This window comes from Crocodylus porosus, unplaced genomic scaffold (genome assembly GCF_001723895.1).
Source record: "Crocodylus porosus isolate Cpor-Errol unplaced genomic scaffold, CroPor_comp1, whole genome shotgun sequence".
NCBI classification, from domain to species: Eukaryota; Metazoa; Chordata; order Crocodylia; family Crocodylidae; genus Crocodylus; species Crocodylus porosus.
This window is the reverse complement of record NW_017728936.1, coordinates 3763287-3779321: the sequence shown is the minus strand read 5'-3', so window position 1 is coordinate 3779321 and position 16035 is coordinate 3763287. Positions and strand designations below refer to the sequence as shown.

Here is a 16035-nt window from a genome sequence, read left to right as displayed (position 1 = left end):
CTATAATGCTGCCCGTCACTATCGAATGAAAGCATTTGGTGAAGGAAAAACAGGGTGACCTCTCCAAATCTCTTCTGTTAGGAAAGAGCTGACTAAAAGCAGGGGTCTGGGCAGTGAAATATGTTCACGTGCATTAAATGCAAAACTCAGTGTAACCTTAACTGTTCTCCAAAATTAAGAGCCGTGATGCTTTTTAAGTAACTGATAAAGGAGTAGTGGTTTACAATTGCTTGCTGCTGCTGTCTGGATACCAGGCCAGTGCACTTCAGGATCTTTTTTTAACTCCTCAGATCTCAAATAAAATGAAATAAACACATTCTGTTTCCCCTTATCCAGCATTTCTGATCAGATCTGCACATGCTAACGTTCACTTCCTCGGCCCCTGCCTGCTTTCTGTGCCTAAAAGGGGCACTGGAAGGAGAGGGAATTCTCCAAAGAAGCATTATTTTTCTGCTCTAGACCATGCTGGGACCTGGGCACATTTGCAATTAGGTCATTTCAGAATAAACTGCTTAAAAACAGCTTGATCCAGAAACAGGCCTTAGTTTAATGTTGATGCATTCAAATCAAGTGCTAAAGGAAAAGAGGTGCCAAATCCTTTAAACCGAGTTAACTTAACTAGCTTATTGCTACTATTTCTATTACTCTGCCCATTGTTTTAAAACAGATCGAGAGAACTAGCTAGTAAGTAGCTGTCTCTTGCACTTTTATCTAGTGCTGTTAATGCTTCTGTACCTATTTATGGCTAGGTGAATCCAAGCTGTTCCGGCCCAGAAGACCCCGATCCAGCAGCGATGCGTTGTCTGCTTCCTTTAACGGGGAACTCCTGGGAAACATGAACCGCTGCAATTCCTATGATAATTTGCCCCATGATGAGAGTGATGGGGATGAGGGGCTGATTCATGTTCCTGCCCTCATCTCTCCTCGATCTGCTGAAGACGTTGACCTGAGCCCACCAGAGATTGGAGTAGCCAGCCTGGATTTTGACCCCATGTCTTTTCAGTGTAGCCCGCCCCAGGCAGAGTCTGAGTGCCTGGATAGCAGTACTTCCATGCTGGAGTCAGTGGGCATCAGCAAGGACAAGCCAAGTGCAGGGAAGAGGGATTTGGAGTCTGGCAGTCAATCTCAGACCCCTGGCAGCGCCACAAGCTCTGAACCAGTCTCCCCGCTCCAAGAGAAGATGAGCCCCTTCTTCACGCTGGACATGAGCCCAACTGAGGAGAAGGCCTGTAAGCCTCTCTCATTCTCTGAGAAAGTTGTCCATGCTTTCTCACCTAAACTGGGGCGAAAGCCACTCAAGTCTCCACCGCTGACTATATCGGAGCCAGTCTCATTTACACTGCCCAACCGGGTGTCAGAAGTGATTGGAGGGGTGCCCCACACAGCAGGGAATACCACTTCGCCAAACTGGAGCAAGGGGATCAGTATCAACGAAGCCGCCAACAGGTCTCCAACCCAGATATCCTTGCCACTGAAAGCCAGCGAGATGGGAGCAAATGAAGGATGCCATCCAGAGGTACACACCCAAGTGGCTGCTGGCAAACCAGAGTTGCCAGATGAAGGGGCAAAACCAATGCCAGTCAGTCAGAATAAGACTGCACCCTCAGGACACACTCAGCCAGGTACAGTGACCTCTCCTCCTTTCTTCCTTTATGTTCCAGCGGGACTTTGCTCTCAGACTTCTCTGCCTGCCCTTTAGGAGAGAGGAGCACCTGCCAAATTTTGACCCCAGGCCCTCTTTGGGGTGGTGCAAATTACAAAGTCCTTACTAGAAATCTTTCTGCCTTCCCCTACATCACACACCTCTTGAATTCGACTTAAATATTTTGCAAGGATATGTCATAGGCCTAGGCCCAAGATGCATTTAAAACACAAGCTTTTGGGGCAAAAAGTATAAGGGTCACGTTCTGTGCAATACGTGCTTCCTAACTGTTGAAATATAAGAGAGTCCTTTAGAGGATCTTGTTTTCTTGCAGCATTTCTATGTGCAATAGATTACGGATATGGATACATGTGCATTTGGAGCCATTTTCAAGGGGGGTTGCAGGGGCTCAGAACTGCTCAACAGCTGTTAAGTTCTAACAGTTACATGTGGACAAACTGGGCAAGCTGGACAAGCTGGGAATATAGCGAATACAGCAAAATTGCTCCAACTTGAATGCTGCTTAATTGCTGTCCACGCGTCCATATTCATAGTGTTTTACTTAACTCATTCACGTGCTACGAAGTGTGGAAAGCATTTGTTTTTATAATGATGGTTAAAGGGCTGCTGTCCTTGCTGGGATTCATCCATCTCTCTCCCTCTCTCTCCCCACCTCTCCCCTGCCCCATTCCTTCCTTGCCCCTCCTCCCTCTCTCTCTCTCTGAATTTTGTCTCCCATTTCAGGAGCAGTTGTCCTCGACTCCCCTCAGGATCCTGTTCCTGTCAGTTCTGTGTCTCTGATCCCTCCTCCTCCTCCAAAAAATGCAGCGCGTATGCTAGCCCTAGCGTTAGCGGAGTCTGCACAGCAGGCTTCTGCTCAATCCCAGAAGAAGCCAGGGGAGGCTCATTCTGACTGTGCAAATTACGGAGAGACTGAAACTGGTACAGCTCTAGAAAAGCTCCACCTCTGTGCTGGTGCTGCCCCGGACAAGCTGCATCTTTACACTGGTGTGGCTGAGAACAGGCTCCACTTCCAGACTGGTGCATCTGGAGATTGCTTCCAGAATGGGGCACCAGTAGACAAGGATCTCCACAGTAGTGGCACACCTGGGGATCACAACCATTTGCATTCAGGCACACCTGGAAACCAAGACCATCACTCACACCTCCATACCAGCATGCCTGGGGATGCACCTAGTGGCAAAGACACAGAGCAGGACCACTTTGCCTTCCATACTGTAATAGGGGACAAGGATCACTTCCCCTCCCAGCTCAGGGATCGGGACCATGTTCACCCCCATTTAGGTATACTACTTGACCAGGAACCATCTGCAACAGATGTGCCTACAGACAAGTCCCATCTGCGTACCTGCATACCTGTGGACAAAAACCACATCCCTAGCTGCACAGCTGAAGACAGATTTCAGGTTTCTTCTGTAACTGGAGAGAATATCACTATGGCTACAATGACATATGTTACAGCTATCCAGACACCAGCAACCACAGCAGGTCATGGAACAGCCGGTCAGCTTGCTGGTGTTGAACCCACCACACAGGCAGACATTATTGTCACCACGACTCAGCGCACTCTAACAGCCAGCCAAGCAGTTTTATCTCAGAGGCCAGGAGACCACCAGCCGGCAATGGGACAAGTTCCAGCAGCAACCACTAAAGGACCAAGTAGTTCCAACCATGTAAGTGGGGGCTCATACACCCAGCACCTAGTACATTTATACATACCGTGCACAGATAAAACTATAGTGCCAGAGGGAAAAGCTGAGGGAGGTAGTCTAGACCAGAGAGCAGCAAGGGAAGCGCATGCTTGCTGTTCCAAAAGCCAGGGAGTGCGGGGGGGTTCCACAAATTACAAGGAATATATAACACACAGGCATGCACACACCGAATTTCCTAATGTGTTCACTTATAAGTTTGCAAAAACCTACCATGCTTTTCCTTTGACACGAGCGTGAAAGTTCCCTAGATTAATAGAATGCCACCCCATTGCTCTGAAATCCTAAAATAATGCAAAGTATTTTTAAGAGTCAGATTTGGTTCTTGTAACATGGCGACTGTAGGGTAATGCACTATTTAACTGTGCTACTGGGAAATCAGAGACGGGTTTGAATTCAGAAACATCTCTTTGGTGTCTTAGAAACAACTGTGGGATGACTGATGCTGGGAATACTAATTTAGAGCTCTCAAAGCTTCCATCCGAAGTGGACACCTTACACTTTTAGTGAGCGGTTCCCTAATTCCTGGTATAGGATTTGGGCTTATATAATATCCTGGTTTCTACCTGCTGCCAACTGAACCACAATGACACATTAACTATGTTGACACCCCCCTACACTCTGATTGTATTAGACATTGAGTGATGGTATCAGTTCAGAAGGAGTTGTTAGTGTAATGCCATGGTGGATTATGCATTCATTAATCCATGCTCAGAGCTGCACAAATGTAAAATCAAAGTGCATTTCTGCTAAAAGTAACTCTAGTACTACTTATAAAAAAAAAACCACACACCCATCAAGTGCTCCAGGCCACATCTGTGGTTTCCAAGCACCAGTTTATATAAAAGTTGTAATCTGCTGACAACTACCATCTCTCCAGTTTGTTGCTTTCTTTCTGTTCTCATGATTGTAACATATACCAGCCTGTCTGACAGCCCCTCTCTGAGCCTGGGGAAATGGTGCAAATTTCAGCTGGTCCCAAAGTTCACTTCAGTCTCTTGGAAAAGGCAGCATTTGTTTCAGTTATCAAGACAGACATAGATTTGCATTCACACACTCTTTATTTCAAGACAGTGCTCTGCAGATTATCATGACACTTGGGCTGCATTGTAGGCAAGGGAGTTTTCACAGAGCCGGGCCTACAGGTACGGAGTATGTGCTGCTGGTGCTTGCTGCTGACATCTGCCTATGATGTTTCCCTACCAGGTACGTGGCGCAGTAGCTCCAGAAAAGCCGCCTGAGCCTCGAGTAGCTGAGCCTGCTCCCATTTTCGTCACCGAAAGCAGCTGTGCTCCCCGGTGTACCTCGTCCACTCCCGTGTCCTACCAGGGCCACTTAGAAAAGCCCCGGGAGAACACAAGGGCTCCTGCTTTGCATCTTCGGTCCGAATCGGTCCCTGGTCACTCCTCCTATGGCTTCACACCCCCAGTTCCACCCGTGAGAACGCTGGAAAGTAAAATTGCTGCAGCCATGCACTCCAACAACGCTGATGCTGTCAACAACTCCAACTACCATTCTTTCCTGGTTTCCTCCATGCTGCCTTCCTCCGTGGAGGATGCCTTGCCGCCGCCTCCCCCACCCAAGCATGCCTCTCTGCAGTCTTTGTATCTCGCCCATTCCAAGTCAGAGAGTGCCCCCGAGCCCCCCGCCCCCGAGAATTACCTGCACCACAAGCCCGCTTCCGTCCACCAGTACAGACCTGAGAGCGTCCCACCACATGTCTCCTACCACGGCAAGTCCGACCAGCATCAAGCCTACGCCTCTAGGTCAGAAACCCCTACATCCATGGGCCCCCGGTATAACACCTATGCCACTCAAGGGAAGAGCACCTCAGCCCTTCACTCCAAGCCTCGAAGCCGGGCTGAATTCATGTCCTCCATAAGCCCTACCACCATGCGTAGCACCAGCTACACTGAGGAGGCTCCGCCCTACCCCACTATCAGGAGGGTGCAATCACTGCATGTCCCTACCCCGTCCGCCTCCACTGCCACTATCCGCTCCGTGCCCATTTCACGGACAGAGGTGCCACCTGATGACGAGGCGGCGTATTGCCCACGGCCCCTCTATCAATACAAGCCATATCAGCCACCCTCGGATTATCATGTCACCCAGCTGCAGCCATACTTTGAGAATGGGCGTGTGCATTACAGGTATAGCCCTTATTCAAGCTCTTCTGGCTCCTCCTACTACACTGCAGCAGACGGGAGCTTCTACGACCTGGACCCTTACAGCACCATGCGACTCAGGCAGTTCCACCCCCTTCCTAGCCGAGACTTTGCCTCGTACACCTCCAGGCTTCAGAGCAAGACTCTGTACCGTAATCCCGGCCTGCCTGCCTACCCTCAGGGAGGCCTCATCGGCCACCTGGCAGGGAAAGAGCACAGCTTTATTAGCAGAGATGTGCCCCCTGCCCCAGACATCAAGCACGTGTACATGTCTTGGGACCTGGAGGACATGGAGAAGTACCGCATGCAGTCGATTCGCCGCGAGAGCCGCACGCGTCAAAAAGTGAAAGGGCCGGTGATGTCCCAGTATGACAATGTGGGCCCACTGCTGCCAGAAGAACTGGGGGGGCTGGATGTCCTCCACCTGCGCAGCAAATCAGATCCTGGGAAAACTGGTCTCCTGACTGTGGTTGAAGGGAAAGAAGGGAGGTACCCAGCCAAGGCAGCCACCCCCGATGGGGAGGAGCGCTACTATGTGCAGCATGTGGAGCCAGAGCCTGACCGAGCTCACTACCACGGGGCCTACGGGAACGGGCAGGTGGAGAAGCCTTCCCTCCCTCAGAAGCAGAGCAGCATTAGGAACAGAAAGTTGCATGAGACGGGCTGCAGCGCCACCGAGCACAGGACGCACCTGCAGCAGGAAGCAAGCCATAGGCAGACCTCAGAATCCAAAAACGGCCCTCCTTATCCGGACTACCGGCCAAAGGGTGGGCAGGAGCACTGCTCTGAGCCCCTGAGCTACCAGCACTCAGGTGGGAAGTACGTCACATCTAGCCAGGAGACCCTGAGGCTGAACCACAAGGAGATGAGGGGTGCAGAGGACAGACCAGATTTGGAAAGGCCTCGAGTCAGGCAGCCCGCTCCTGTGGAGAAACACCCCAGAGACTGCTATAAAGAGGAAGAGCACCATGCCCCCCCCGTGGCGCCACCCCCCAAGCCAGAGCGGAGCCACAGCCTCAGAATGCAGCTCCCAGAGAGTATAGAGCGGGACCCTGCCCTCCTCTACCCATACCAAACCCTTGGCAAACGCCAAAGCACTATGACAGTGGTGTCCCAGTACGATAACCTGGAGGATTACCATAACATGCCTCAGCACCAAAGAGGGGGCTATGTCGGAGGAGGGGGCTTTGCGCCCCCCAGCTTTCCCCATTCGCACAGTCGGACTTATGCCACAGCCTTGGGCCAGGGGGCCTTCCTCCCCACAGATCTATGTCTGCAGAGGCCCGAGACAGAGGTGCATGCTGAGTGAGCTGGGGGAAGGAGGGATAGAGTCTTAGCAGCCTCTGCTGGACAGTGGACTGTTTTATTTTTTCAGTGACAAAAAGAAAAACAACCCCGACCCTGCCCCAATGAGCAAAAGCAAACCCTGCCCCCAGCCCACCACTAACTGTTTTTATGTAGTAGAGGTACAGCTTTTTCCATGTAGTTTGAGAGGTTGGCATGATCCTGCAGGCTGTTGGCATGTAAAGAGACAACCCAGTCATGAGGGCAGATCTGAGGCATGGTGGGGAAGGGGCCAAGGGTTTTTCCTCCCCTGGTCTAATGTTACTTGGCTGCCATAGCACTCTCGCAACTCCCGCCATCATCTTGTGCGTGAGGTGCTGGCGTATGCAGCAATTCTGGTAAATTTGGAACAAATGAGGTCATGTTCCCAGCTGCTGGCCTCAGAGGAGTAGTTTGAATGATGCATGCTGGCGGGGGGGGGCCTCTGTCCTGACCCCTGTCAAGTGAAGCAGCAAATCAGTCATGTGCTAAAAGCTGTGGGGAAAGAGCAGCTTGTTCCCTTGCAGACAATTCGTGGTGCTCTAGTGGGCTTAATCCCAGCATTTGGAAGCAAGCAGGAGTCTCTCCGCCAACTTCAGCAAGTGGGATCGGTCCCAGATGAAGGCAAGTGCTATTGTAGGATACAGGGGAGGACGTTTAAAGACTCACTTGACAAGCTGCTTCTGACCACAGAAAGGATTTCTGCAGGAACTCAAGTATCCATGTTAATCTCCCTATTGACAATGGAGACCAGCTTTGGTAGCTGGGGGGAGGCAGGTCTGTGTTTCTAACACTGAAAGGAAAAAACCCACACCCACCGCCACACCCAGCCCTTGAGAACAACACATGCATTTCACGATTCCTCTTTACTGATAGACTAAGGTCCAGACCATTTAATTCCAAGGAGTGGCTGGCCATATAATACCATCCCTTTACAATGTCACTGTAGGATTATGTCCAGCTTGTAAAGTAGAGCACAGGTTACCAGCCGGGAATGCCTGTATAAGCACCAAGTTAGCTGCATGACCAGGTATTTGCTCTGGGCCAAATCCCACAGTCCCTAGTTCAGGGAAGACTCCCACTGACTCTGGGATATGGCCTGCCATAACTATAGTACTGCATTACCAAGGGAACCCCTGTGAAGTTGCTGCAAGTACAGAGTAGTTACATGCTATCTGTGCACTGTGAAATAGTATTGCCTCTGTTGTTGCAAGTGTAGTTCACACCAGTTTTCCGGCCATCAGTGGGGACTAAAGGGCCAGTACACCTCTATAAAACACTCCAGCAATGTTGCCCTGTGTATTTAAAGAGCTTTCTGTGTTGTAAAAGAAGCAATGTCTGATCTGCAGCTGCTTGAATTCCCAAGACTCAAAAGTCGCTGCAAACCCCACATCTAAGACACATGCATTTTGTTAACCAGGGCTTGCTAGCAGCACCTGAATCGTAGGAGTTTTAACGTGCTATGACAGCGGGGCCTTTCCTTGTTCTGCTTGGTCAAAAATGGCACTACTTACTTTGGACCTCCAAGGTGTTGTGTCCTTTTTAAGAAAACCCACCCAGAGGTTTTCTTAAAGGTCCCACAGCTGGTGCATAGCTCACACTGGATCTTTAGACAAAGGAGTTCATTGCTATTTTTGGCTTTGAAGTAGTAATAAGAACTTACCACATCTCAGAGGAACACGCCATGGCTAGTAGCTAACCAGTCATTAGCCATTTGTTTCCTTTTAATCTTGTTGCCTTGTTTGGGCCTGTTTCATCAATGGGACCTTGTTAGTCCTATTTTGTTGTGTGATGCATTGTTTTAAAGGTTGTTTTTTCATACGTAGAGTTGTTCTTAAGTGTTATGGAAATAAATCTGGTGAGGAAACAACAAACACTGTGATCCAGGTTACCATGATCCCATTCACCCTGTGAGTAACTCAAGAAGTGGGATTTGAGGGTGGGCAGGGGGGTGGGGGCTGCTAAAAGGAAAAAGCATGGAAAAGGTCTTTAGATGGAGACACGGACTATGTTGTGGATCACCTAGTCTGTGCTACTAGCTAGTAAAGGCTGAACCCCTCTTCCAGCTATTCTGATGGAGTTTGCCTATATCATACACAGGCTCCCTAGAGGTATGCTTATATTTTAAAGACGTCAGTGGATGAGGGCTAACGTTACCATTCCCCACAGCTGCCATCTGGCTGCTCTTTAGGTTCAGCCTCCCTTGTTCTGGAGTTGAGGCAAGGACAAATGCATTTGGTTCAGGCTCTTTGGGATTCAGGTAACGAGGGCTGCAGGTCAAACCTCTCTCTCCATGAAAGCCTTAATTCTCCCTCCTAACCTCTTGGTATTAGCCTTATATGACCAGGACTGTCCCCTGGTGAGAGAGCCCCACTGAGCTCTCTCTAGTTCTGTAAATGCCTCTCGATTTGTCTGCAGTCATCACGTGACTTGAAGCCAGTCTTCTCCTGTAGTGTATAAAGCTCCAGACCGTTTCCCTGACTTATGAGCAACAGCAACAAGAGACAGGGCCAGGGCTTTTGAGCCTGCTTAGCAGTTCACAGCACTAACCTCTGCACTTGAGAGAGGCCCAGCACGTGCCTGGTGCTGATCACTCTCTACCACCATTGACTTCAGTGGGTATCAAGGGCCCCTAGCACCTTGCAGGCCTCAGGCCATACAATGTGCAGCTGCCCTACTGGCTAGGGGACACTTCACTCATAAAGTGTTGCTCACAGAAATGGAAACAAGCCCTGTGGAGACCAGAAAGCGCTCTGTCCTGGTCCAGAGATCTTAGTTATTTAGCTGCTTCCATTCTTTGTTCCCAGCCACATCTCTCTGTGCACATAACAGCATGTGAGCAGAGGGCTGCTAGCCCTGCCTATGTTCAGCATTGGGTGAAGACCCCTGAAGCAATAGGCTCAGGAAGCCTGGACCAAGCCCCTTCCTTGAAAGGATGACCAGCTGCTCAAGCCATTCTTAAATCCTGCACCCCAGCCCCACAAGAAAGCCATATAGTGAACTATGCAGTTCTGCTCTGGACCTGTGGTTAGTGTTGGATCTTGATGCCCCTTAGGAAATGGGTCCCCTTCCCCCTTGATTAAAGATCAAGGTACCTGGTGTCTGCCCCGCCAGACCTGGAAAAACTCCCAGTATTCAGGGAAATATGAGTCCTGTGCAGGCAGCTGAAGTGGGGAAATAGTTTAGCTGGCTACCGCTCATCCCCATTGTTTTCTAAAAGGTCCCATCTAGCCCTGGGCTAGGCAGGAGCTGGGGATGGCGTATGGTACGGCACACGGGAGAAAGCTCTGCTTTCTGTGAGCAAATGGGACTTGGAGGGAGACCTCTAATAGGGAGGAACAGTGAGGAAGACAGTGCATCAACAAGCGCCAATCTGCTCAGCTGTAGGAGCCCTATTGTCTGACCACATCTCCAGCAAGGGGACACGAGCAGCTCCAGGACTGACATAAAAGGTCTCCAATACATGGGTTATTTACTGCCTGCATTTTAGTTCCCACTTGCTGCATTTTTCAGCTGAAATTCTCTCTACCTCACGTAAGAGGTAGGGCCCAATTCTGCTCTGGGTTTGTACCCCCAACTTCGGAGCAGAATTTGGCCCAGAAAGCAATCTTGCCCCATGGGGATAGATGTCAAGATAGGCCCTGTAGAGTCTCTTTTAGTTTCACCTTTAATTTTTTTTAAGGAAAAAAAAAAAAGTCTGATCAGGTTAAAATGTATATGCATATATGACAGGAAAATACTTTGTGCCTATGTCTTTACAGAGGTAATGGGTTTACGCTTATTAGTTGGGAGGAGGCCAGTGAGGATTGCACAGCTGTAGCTAATTGCTACCCCAAACCAAAACCAACTTGAAAATGTATTGTTCCCCTTCACCTACGGAAAGGAGAGCCCCTTGTGTGTTCCCTGCCATCCGTCCCATCCGTCTCTTGACAAAGCGTTGACTGAAGCAGCGTGTTACATGTCAGAGGATGCAGAATTGTGGTTTTGACTTTTCTTGTTCAAACGCACAGACGCGCGCACACAAACACACAAAAAAGGTGGCTTAGGCATGTGACTTTTTTCCAGAACCTTGTGCTACAGAAGTCTGATGCGAAAGGCATGGCATAGTTGAAACATATGTGCCCAGTTCCCCCCTTGTGTGTGAGAGAGCTTGCATTGTACAGTTTTAGTGCAAAACAAAAGGACAAGAAAGGGTTGTCTTGCAGTTCACTTCCCTGCTATAGAAGACTTGATTTTTCTTGCCTGGAGCCGCATGAGCGAAGCACCCAGAAAGCCTTGGGTTACCTTCAGAGTTCCCTTCACTTTAATTTATATAGTGTCTTATTTTTGTGTTCTCTTTTTTTTTTTTTTTTTTTTTTTGTGAATTGGTGTAAAATGTATATGCCGACAAGCTCATGTATTTTTATGTAAATATTTTTGTGGTTTCCCACCAACCTTCTCTGTAAATATTTAGATTCTCATTTTCTTCCCACCGTGTACGATGCGGATGTGGTTTTGTTTCTGTTTTTTATTTGTACTGTAATGCGATGATCCAGACTGAGGTGTCTTGTGGTATTAAACAAAAAGCAACAGTCCTAGTGCGCTCACACTCAGATGTACAACTCAACCGCATTAATCAAGCCAGGGTAAAACCTACTCCTTTGGGTTCACGTGTGTTTGTGCCTCTGCCTTGTTAATTAACAGTAACCTAGACGTAGGACACAGGACATGGAAACACTAGCTTGGGAGCCGCGCACTCTTGGGGGCCAGATTATTCAGACGATGAGAGGGGTGAAGACTGTGCGTGGGCCAAGGCTCCTGTGAACCACTGGCCTTTGCTCCATCCCAGTGCTTATCTGTTCAGCTACGCCTGTGGCATAACTGTTCTGAAAAGAAAACAAAAATAAATCATCCGTGGCTTTCCTAGTCTCCCTTTCTTCTCACCTAGGACTGCTGCACTAGGAAAGGGCCAGGCAACAGATCTGACTCCTAAGGGTTGAACTGAAGTCACTGATTAAAGCAGGTTGGGGAAGAAGAAGGTGCCCGACCGAGCTTTTTGTTCCAGTGCTGCACAGCGCTGAGCACGGTGGAGTCTCGGTCAAAGACTGGCACTCCCAGGCCCTACCACTGCTGGTGTGTTAAACAGTGCATCAGCCCTTTGGTGTTCAGTCGTCGTTGCCAATAACATGATAAAGTAATTATTTCACTGGTATCACAGTCTTCTCAGCAAGTGCGCACACTGCTGTCTGTCCCGTCCCTCCCCCCGAAGCATGCTGTTCTTTAGTGTGCAAAACCCCTGATGGTGCACTGACACAATAAGCAGCTCACAGATTGCATCTAGACGAATAGTAGTATGGTGCAAGTCCAGCATAACCCCAGGAATCAGAAAAGCAGAGCTGGAAGGGACCCGAGGCGGTAATCTGGTCCAACCCTCTAATCAAGGCAGGATCATCCCTACCCAAGCCATCCCATCCAAGCCCTTGTCTAACCCATTCCTAAAAGCTACACAACTCTGTTGTATAGCTACAAGGCATATTGCCTCAAGCCCAACCTGCCACCGGTAAAGCAAGAAGACAGTGACCCCACACGTGAATTTTGTGGTCATTACCATCTGTCCTTGCAAGAAGCAGTCGGGGCAGAGTTCCAGCCTGGCTTCTAAGCAGCTTTGCAAATGCATCGGGGATATTTGTTAGCCCAGGCGCAAAATCTGCTCACCGTCGCAAACAGCACAATTGCCCGATCACCCTACAGGAATGCAGCACTTGAATTTGATGGCTTCCAAAAGGTAAATAGGATGAGGCAAAGAATTACCACAGGCCATCCCTCCCTTCCCCTCCTTATTGAAGTGCTGTACAGGGCCAAAGCCCTAGGTCTGGGGCAGGGCCTTGTGCTCAGTGTCCAGACAGACACAGAAGACTATTTGCAAACCCAGAAACTTAGAATCAGATTTGGAAAGGACCGCAGGAGGTCATTTAGTCCAACCCCCTGCTCAAAGCAGGACCAGCCCCAACTTGAGATCTTAACCTCCAAGGATGGAGATTGCATTACCTCTCTACGTAACTTGTTCCAGTGCTTTACTACCCTCCTAGTGCAAGAGGTCTTCCTAATATCTAACCTAAACTTCCCTTGCTGCAACTTGAGCCTGTTGCACCTTGTTCTGTCATCTGCCACCGCTGAGAACAGCCCAGCTCCATCCCCTTTGGATCCCCCTTCAGGGAGTTGAAATATGCTATCAAATCTCCTCTCACTCTTCTCTGGACAAAATAAGCCCAGTTTCCTCAGTCTCTCCTCACAACTGGTGCGTCCCAGCCCCCAAGCCATTTTTATTGCCCTCTACTGGACTCTCTCCAACTTGTCCACATCCTTTCTGTAGTGGGAGACCCAAAACTGGGCACTACTTCAGAGGTGGCCTCACCAGTGCTGTGTAGAGAGGAAGAATCACTTCCCTTGACCTGCTGGCAACACACCTACCAATGTAGCCCGGGACGCCGTTCACCTTTTTAGCAACAAAGGCACACTGTTGGCTCATATTCAGCTTATTGTCCACTGTATCCCCAAGGTCCTTTTCTGCAGAGCTGCTGCCCAGGCAGTCAGCCCCCAGCCTGTACTGGTGCATGGGATTGCTCTGTCCTAAGTGCCAGATTGCACTTGTCCTTATTGAACCTCATCAGATTTCTTTTGGCCCAGTCCTCCCATTTGTCTGGGTCACTCTGAATCCTAGCCCTCCCCTCCAGTGTATCTGCTACTCCCCCCAGCTTGGCGTCATCTGCAAAATTGCTGAAGGTGCGCTCCATCCCCTCTTCCAGGTCTTTGATGAACACAACCTAAATTGTTTTTTAAAAATTCTTTGAAACAAGTTAAAAAGCTTTAACTTGTTTTCAAAAATTTGAAGTCCAAGGCTAATTGGCAGGTCCCTGACCTATGATTGCTGTTTTCCCTCACCTCATTGGAGTCACCTGCAGAAAGGGAATTCTGCAAGACGCTGGCAGCTTAAGGCTGGTAGGAAGAGGCGCTCAGCAACCTCACCTCCCATTGGGAGACATGGAATAGGTTAGCTCTAATGACCTGTCAAAAATGCTCCATGTGGAGCCTCAGAGCCCTGCTGTGAAATGCGCACACAATCCCAGAAATGAGGCAATGTAGCTTTCTTAAAGGGGGTCCAGGTTAGCAAGCAGTGCTATTCTAAGACCTCTCCAGGATGTAGCAAGAGCAAGGAGCTGGGATAGGATTCCCAGCCTAGCTCCTGGGCACAGCGTAAGCAGGGTGTGAACATGCCCTATGATCACCTGTAATGCTGCCACATGGCAAATGGGACAGCAGGATCAGCAAGCAGGTTGCCACGTGGACCATAAAACCATTTCAGCACCATCTCTTATTAATACAGCCACTTCCCCAGTTGCCTACAAGGGTGCACACACCGCTCATGCCCTGACACACAGCACTTCTCCAGCTGGAGTCCCTTGACAGGATGCACTTGTTCATCCAGTGGTTTTTATTTGCCCCCATGGGACCCAAGCAAACATCTGCTCCCATAGCTCTGCCTCTGATGGAGATGGGCTCTATGGCCTGGGTTTTGCAGAAGTCAGACTAGCTGTAATGGTCCCTGCTGACCTTAATATCTGTGGAGTTAAGAATGAGTGCATAATCCACATTCAGCACCCAGATGCTCACAAGCAAGGCATGCCTGGCCCTCCCAAGAGGCGGTGTCAATGGAAATATTGAAGGTGATGAACAAAACCGACACATCGACAGAGGCAATTCAATGCCAAGTTGCACCGCACATTCTCACGTTCCTCAGATCACTGCTACGTCCGTGTTTCCAGGGCTCTGTTCATTTGACCCTTTCTCCTATCCTGAACGTGGCAGAGGGGTCAAAAACAAACTAGGCAAGGTAAAGTTTGAGACCGTCCTACACTACATTTCCCTCAAACTGCTGCCAGATCCTGTGCTGTGCTGTGCAAAGGGGTAAAAAGAAACCCTGGGAAAGGTAAAGTAGAAGACTGGGAAAGACATGCATAGAAATGAGTGGAATTGGAGCCAGGAGATGCTGCACCCTCGCCCTCAATATTTCCATGATGACACGGAAGACAATTCTTTATAGAGCTGCTTTGCAATTCAGAGGCAACAGCGCCGCGTTTCCAGGAGCTTTGCTTTCAAGTGTTCAGCTAAATCCACATGTAACCAAAATTGGTGCGTAAGTCAAGTTACACCCTCCCAAATACCATTCTAGCTCCCTGCCCTCAGCTGGGCCACATAGGTGTAACTGGTCCCAGTGAACAATCCTGGTTTTTTTGAGGCATGCATGATACATCTCCAGCACAATCAGTCTTTGTACTGACAAGCCAATTCACCCAGCAAAGGTGAAAAATAAATTGGGAGCAGCTCCGTCGTAACACAAGGAGCCATGCCTGAACCCAAACAGAGCAGCTCTGAAAGCCTCTTCCGGTTTTTCCCCATCCTATACAAGACAAATCAACAACTTGCACTGAGTTTAGCTATCCAAGTCCTCCGATAAGGACAGAGAATCAATACTTCGGATTCGTGGAGCTACGCGTTGCTCATTTCGCCTTTCGGCATGCGCCATTTGAAGAATATTACAGACAGGTTTGATCTCCTGCCACAGGGGAGTTTGCGCTGGAAAAGCAGTGTGCTCAAAGTGTTTCTACAAAATGAACAGTAACGAGAAGTTACCCCTGTTGGAACCAGTAAGTCTGAAAACCCCCAACAGACTGGAAGCCAGATGCCTAGGTCAGTGGCATGAGTCCGCGGCTATTGCCTGGTTGTGGATGTAGTACTTGTTAATTCAGCCGTGCAGGTGCCCCTTGAAGGTGACTGACATTTTATATAGCAAGGAGAATGCTCCAAAGATATATGGTTATTTTACACACCTAACTTCCAAGATAAACATGCTACTTTTTCTCCCTTCTGCTTCTTGGGGTCAAATTCACTTCCCCCACTTTAGCCAAGCACCCCAGTTGTATGCTGCTGGCATGGAAAGGAGTTCACGAACTGAACGCTGTTTTTTAGGCTGCCCAGCTGAAGCCAGGTTTCTAGGAAGGGCTTGAAGATGGCGAGACCCGACAGGCAGAGCACAGCTAAGACACCACAGAGGTTGACTTGGGCAGAATAGGGAAGAGACAAAAGAAACGGAGAAAAGGAGGCAAGCGAGGGCTGCTAGTGCCAAAGTAGTTTTGGG

General features: G+C 49.3%; 1 protein-coding gene across 4 annotated transcripts in view; it reads left to right on the top strand.

Annotated features, from left to right (window-relative positions):
- Positions 1-11761, top strand: part of ARHGAP32 (Rho GTPase activating protein 32) — a 464420-nt gene extending 452659 nt beyond the window's left edge. For all 4 annotated transcript variants that reach the window (XM_019546989.1, XM_019546988.1, XM_019546987.1 and 1 more), the window contains 4 exons: positions 750-1622; positions 2387-3336; positions 4579-8770; positions 10622-11761. In XM_019546989.1, the coding sequence (XP_019402534.1) occupies positions 750-1622; positions 2387-3336; positions 4579-6846 (4091 nt within the window). In that variant the 3' untranslated portion in view covers positions 6847-8770; positions 10622-11761. The remainder of the gene's footprint in view (positions 1-749; positions 1623-2386; positions 3337-4578; positions 8771-10621) is intronic.
- The last annotated feature ends 4274 nt before the right edge of the window (positions 11762-16035 follow it).